This window comes from Protomyctophum parallelum (genome assembly GCF_964188405.1).
Source record: "Protomyctophum parallelum genome assembly, chromosome: 3".
NCBI lineage: Eukaryota > Metazoa > Chordata > Actinopteri > Myctophiformes > Myctophidae > Protomyctophum > Protomyctophum parallelum.
The window spans coordinates 29,127,262-29,133,261 of record NC_139698.1 but is presented as its reverse complement, the minus strand read 5'-3'; the positions used below and the strand labels follow the sequence as shown (position 1 = coordinate 29,133,261).

Below are 6,000 nucleotides of genomic sequence, written 5' to 3'. Positions count from 1 at the left end.
GATGTTTGGCAAAATGTTTAGGAGTAATATGTTTTTATTTGTGTGTGTGTGTGTGTGTGTGTGTGTGTGTGTGTGTGTGTATGTCTGTGTGTGTGTGACGCGACTTGGCCTGTTGTAGCGCCACCATGAGGCTGATTTGAAAACTATCAAGTGGCATTTCTTCCTCAACCTAGTGGGAATATGCATGCACAGTTTCACCGCAATCGGATGCTGTGTTGAGGAGTTGTGGCGATTTGTACAAAACGGGCTACTCCTGAAAGGTTTAGAAGCCAATCGTAGTCAATCAGGATGGATTACGAGAAATCCAACAAACCCGTCTTGATCACATGACTATAGAGAGCATGTGTATCGATTTGCGTGAAATTTTGATAAAATCTGAAGGAGTAATATTAGAAGCTGTCCACAGACGCACGCACGCACGCACGCACGCACGCACGCACGCACGCACGCGCAATAGACAGCCAGACACACAAAGTCACATGTTGGAGCGGTTAGCGCCGCTCCAAAAATGTGAGTACTTTGTCCTCCCTCCTCCTCCTCCTCTTCCTCCTCTTCTTCTTCTTCCTCCTCCTCCTCCTCCTCCTCCTCCTCCTCCTCAGACAGACATCAGCAGGGCCACCCCTGCCAGGGTCCACTTGGCGGGAGGCTGCTTGGTCCTGAGGTGGAAGGTGCACACGTAGGTGTCTCCACGCAGCTTGCTGCGGTACACCGGGCACCGGTAGGTGTTGGACAGGTCCTGCTGCTCGGCGGGCACAGCGCGTACGTACAGCACGGGCATGGCGGGCGTCAGCTCCCGCAGCGCCGCGTCCGCCATGAGCCCGCTCTGCGTGTCCCAACGGGCTCCTGGGTGACGCACGGTAACAGGATTCAAGGTACGGAATTGATTATTAGTGTGGTTGCCTATGGGCAACCATACTATTGTTCCCCTTACCTTTTCTTTTCTTCTTTCTGGTTAACTTTATTTTGGCACGCTACTCCTCCCACAGTTTTTGCCGCATGCAGTCGAGCCATATGTCTAAACGACCGGCTTCATCGGGAGGCCGGTGCTATCATTTTGCTAAGACATCAGTTGACCCTGATGAAGGCCCATGTAGGCCGAAACGCGTTGGTCGTGTTTTTAACCCTTTTAATGAAATAAAGGATTTTTCTACTTGAACTGGACAGAGCTGCCTTGGACCCTCTTTTAAGTTCGCCACCTTTTACCTCCTTCCACAGTGACATTGACCCAAGGTATAGAACTTCTTAAGAAATCTTGTGCTTTGCTATATGAAACCCTCTCCAAAGAGCACCTGTCTACAGTTTTCTCTACATAAAGGACCCACGTAGCGCTTCTTCTTTTCTTTTTCATTGTTACATCTGTTGTATAGTTTAATTGATATTAATTAATTAGTGCGTTAAATGTCCCCATTGACATGAATGGGAAAATGCAAAAACTCACTTTCAAGTATTTTTTCCTCTGAGACCGTAATGGCTATAGTTACAAGACGTGGAGGAGAGATTCATAATAATTACTAAAATGAATTACCTTATAAGTATATTGGTCGGCCTCATGGTGGCGCTATAACAGCCCAGTTTACCTTTTGGGGTATAACTCTTGAATAACTCTTTCATGAAAAGGAACGATGATATAGGCGTGGGGGTTCTTCAAAGGTTAGTGAAATCTAGGCAGTCAACGGGTCATTGCGATTAATTAATTCCACAGTCAAATTGTTAATTATACTATTCAGGTAGGCCTACATTTCAACTAAAACCGAAAATATATCCTGTAATTTGAACATTAATGAAGGATTAAAGCAACTTTCCTCTTCTATCCCGGATTTGAACCCAATTTGCTGTGCTGAAGATTTTACCATTGACCTAATAGAGCCTGCCTGCTTGCTCAGGGGATGTACAGTACATTGAATCTTAACCTTCGGGTCAAAATTCATGTCAGATCATGTGTCTAGGTTGAGGCATGACCTTTGACATGATCTAAATGTCTCAATAGAAGAGCAGGGAGACAAACCTGTACTGTATACGTTATAAGTAACTTATAAACATACTGTACACTACAGTTGTATCATTTCCTTCCTACCGTCCATGTAGAGGCCGTGGATGTACGCTCCCTCTCGAGGCGGGTGTCCATAGTCATCTCTAGTCTTCTTGGTCACGTCCACAGTCAGGGTCATCTTATCCAGAGGCCACTGGTTCTTACGAGCAATGCTCTGCATCACAGCTGAGATAGAACATGTTCACATGTTGATATGATCATAGGTTCTTTATGCTCTGCATCACAGCTGAGATAGAACATGTTCACATGTTGATATGATCATAGGTTCTTTATGCTCTGCATCACAGCTGAGATAGAACATGTTCACATGTTGATATGATCATAGGTTCTTTATGCTCTGCATCACAGCTGAGATAGAACATGTTCACATGTTGATATGATCATAGGTTCTTTATGCTCTGCATCACAGCTTAGATAGAACATGTTCACATGTTGATATGATCATAGGTTCTTTATGCTCTGCATCACAGCTGAGATAGAACATGTTCACATGTTGATATGATCATAGGTTCTTTATGCTCTGCATCACAGCTGAGATAGAACATGTTCACATGTTGATATGATCATACGTTCTTTATGCTCTGCATCACAGCTGAGATAGAACATGTTCACATGTTGATATGATCATATAGGAGGTTCTTTATGCTCTGCATCACAGCTGAGATAGAACATGTTCACATGTTGATATGATTATATAGGTTCTTTATGCTCTGCATCACAGCTGAGATAGAACATGTTCACATGTTGATATGATCATAGGTTCTTTATGCTCTGCATCACAGCTGAGATAGAACATGTTCACATGTTGATATGATCATATAGGTTCTTTCATCTGCATCACAGCTGAGATAGAACATGTTCACATGTTGATATGATCATAGGTTCTTTATGCTCTGCATCACAGCTGAGATAGAACATGTTCACATGTTGATATGATCATATAGGTTCTTTCATCTGCATCACAGCTGAGATAGAACATGTTCACATGTTGATATGATCATAGGTTCTTTATGCTCTGCATCACAGCTGAGATAGAACATGTTCACATGTTGATATTGACATATAGGTTCTTTATGCTCTGCATCACAGCTGAGATAGAACATGTTCACATGTTGATATGATCATAGGTTCTTTATGCTCTGCATCACAGCTGAGATAGAACATGTTCACATGTTGATATGATCATATAGGTTCTTTATGCTCTGCATCACAGCTGAGATAGAACATGTTCACATGTTGATATGATCATATAGGTTCTTTATGCTCTGCATCACAGCTGCGATAGAACATGTTCACATGTTGATATGATCAAATAGGTTATTTCGAGCAATATGCTCTGCATCACAGCTGAGAGAAAACAGGTTGACAGCAACAATATTTCATTAAGATTACACACCTTGCCAATAGTGAAAAATTGTACAGTACACACTTCTGGCCTCCAAGTTTTGATTGTGTCGCTGACACAGTCAGGTCTCAAATAAAATAAATTTTCTCCTGATTTGTCTGTCTGCGTTTTTACTTTAGTGTCATAAAGAAAGTTGGGAACATACTGGTTTCTGTCGTGTGTACTTGGCCCAAAGCTAAGAAGATTATACATTTTTGGCCTAAAGCATATCGCTGATGTCAGGCAGAAACCTCTCATCTGCGTATTCTTCCGTATAACCTTTCGTGTTTTTCGTAAATGAACGTTTTACTTGATCATACTACAGCGCCACACAAAAGCATCAAAAGTAGCAGATCCACAAGCTTGAAGCATGTCGCAATTACATATTGAAAGTATGATTTTGAGACCTGTTTCGCCATACAACGAGAATTAATGAGATGGCTGTTTTTGGTTTGTGGATCACAGACCACAGAAGTAACATGACTGAAAGCAGTCGTGACGACTGAGAACTTGAGTCCATGGAAACAGAAACTCACCAGTGAGGAAGGACTGAGGGTTGAAGAACCCAGACAACCAGACCACGGCAGGTAGAACCAGGTCCTGGGTCCAGCTGTCCAGCTCACGACAAGCACTCAGCACATCACTGAACCTGGAAATCAGAAAGGTTGCTTGGTTAGGTTGGAAGGTAAATCATTTCCAGAGGACTGCTGTCAAAAACACAGATGCTTCTACGTAGATGTGGAAACATGAAACTATCTTATATAATAATAATGCATTGCATTTTTATAGCGCTTTTCTATGCACTACTACTCTATGTGCCTACTCAAAGCGCTTTACAATGGTCCATTCATACATTGGGAGGTGAAGCGACGAACAGTCAACTCCAGCGTTCTCACTTCCCACATTCACACACCAATGGTGGCAACCACTGGAGGCAATGTTGGGTTCAGTGTCTTGCCCAAGGACACTTCGACATGTAAACAGGAGGAGCCAGGATTCAAACTGCCAACCCACGGGTTATTGGATGACCTGCTGTACCTCCTGAGCCACAGCCACCCAATATGGCTTCTTCCATCTACAAAACCAGTCAGTATGTCAAACCCATTAAGTATTTAAACATGTCTAAGTAGGCTAAATGCATTTTAATCACACGCCATTGTACGCTAGACAATGTCAGACATGCTACAGTGACTCCTATCACCAGCTTTTACTTTTTACTTTGTTGTTTTCTTCAGACAAATGCCATCATTTGAATGACATATACCATACAGTATACCCCTGTGCAAGGTATGAACATTACCGTATGAAAATAATTGATACCATAGGACCTTTTTTATTTTTTTATTTTTCAGTAAGACCTCATATTTAACCACCGTTATCAAAGTGAACATTACAAGACCTGGTTAGAAATTCTAGATTATGGCTTTGAAATATATTGGAAATGGAAGGTTGGAAAGTTAAAAGTTTAAGGAGGCTAAGTACAGTATGTTCATCATCTTCCAACAGCATTTGAGCATTTGGCCATCAGGCGTAACTTTCCAATGAGGAAATTAGGGAGATTGTTTTTAGGCATAGTTACCAGTGGGTGAGGGTCTTGGTTGTGGGGGTATAGTTATGGTTAGTGTATATTGTATAACTGGTACAGTACGTACCAGTGGGCGAGGGTCTTGGTTGGGTAGGTATAGTTGGGATTAGTGTATAACTGGTACAGTACGTACCAGTGGGTGAGGGTCTTGGTGGAGGGGGTATAGTTGGGATTAGTGTATAACTGGTACAGTACGTACCAGTGGGTGAGGGTCTTGGTTGGGTAGGTATAGTTGTGGTTAGTGTATAACTGGTACAGTACGTACCAGTGGGTGAGGGTCTTGGTTGGGTAGGTATAGTTGTGGTTAGTGTATAACTGGTACAGTACGTACCAGTGGGTGAGGGTCTTGGTTGGGTAGGTATAGTTGTGGTTAGTGTATAACTGGTACAGTACGTACCAGTGGGTGAGGGTCTTGGTTGGGTAGGTATAGTTGTGGTTAGTGTATAACTGGTACAGTACGTACCAGTGGGTGAGGGTCTTGGTGGAGGGGGTATAGTTGGGATTAGTGTATAACTGGTACAGTACGTACCAGTGGGTGAGGGTCTTGGTTGGGTAGGTATAGTTGGGATTAGTGTATAACTGGTACAGTACGTACCAGTGGGTGAGGGTCTTGGTTGGGTAGGTATAGTTGTGGTTAGTATATAACTGGTACAGTACGTACCAGTGGGTGAGGGTCTTGGTTGGGTAGGTATAGTTGTGGTTAGTGTATAACTGGTACAGTACGTACCAGTGGGTGAGGGTCTTGGTGGAGGGGGTATAGTTGGGATTAGTGTATAACTGGTACAGTACGTACCAGTGGGTGAGGGTCTTGGTTGGGTAGGTATAGTTGTGGTTAGTGTATAACTGGTACAGTACGTACCAGTGGGTGAGGGTCTTGGTTGGGTAGGTATAGTTGTGGTTAGTGTATAACTGGTACAGTACGTACCAGTGGGTGAGGGTCTTGGTGGAGGGGGTATAGTTGTGGTTAGTGTATAACTGGTA

The 6,000-nt window shown here is 43.1% G+C and overlaps 1 protein-coding gene across 1 annotated transcript in view; it reads right to left on the bottom strand.

The window, feature by feature from the left end:
* Positions 1–595: 595 nt before the first annotated feature.
* LOC310856641 (dynein axonemal heavy chain 11) overlaps positions 596–6,000 on the bottom strand; it is a gene marked incomplete at both ends in the record, with an annotated part of 125,711 nt that continues 120,306 nt past the window's right edge. Inside the window, 3 exons of the mRNA XM_083762112.1 lie at positions 596–843; positions 2,075–2,215; positions 3,971–4,083. Of these exons, the coding sequence (XP_083618238.1) occupies positions 596–843; positions 2,075–2,215; positions 3,971–4,083 (502 nt within the window). The remainder of the gene's footprint in view (positions 844–2,074; positions 2,216–3,970; positions 4,084–6,000) is intronic.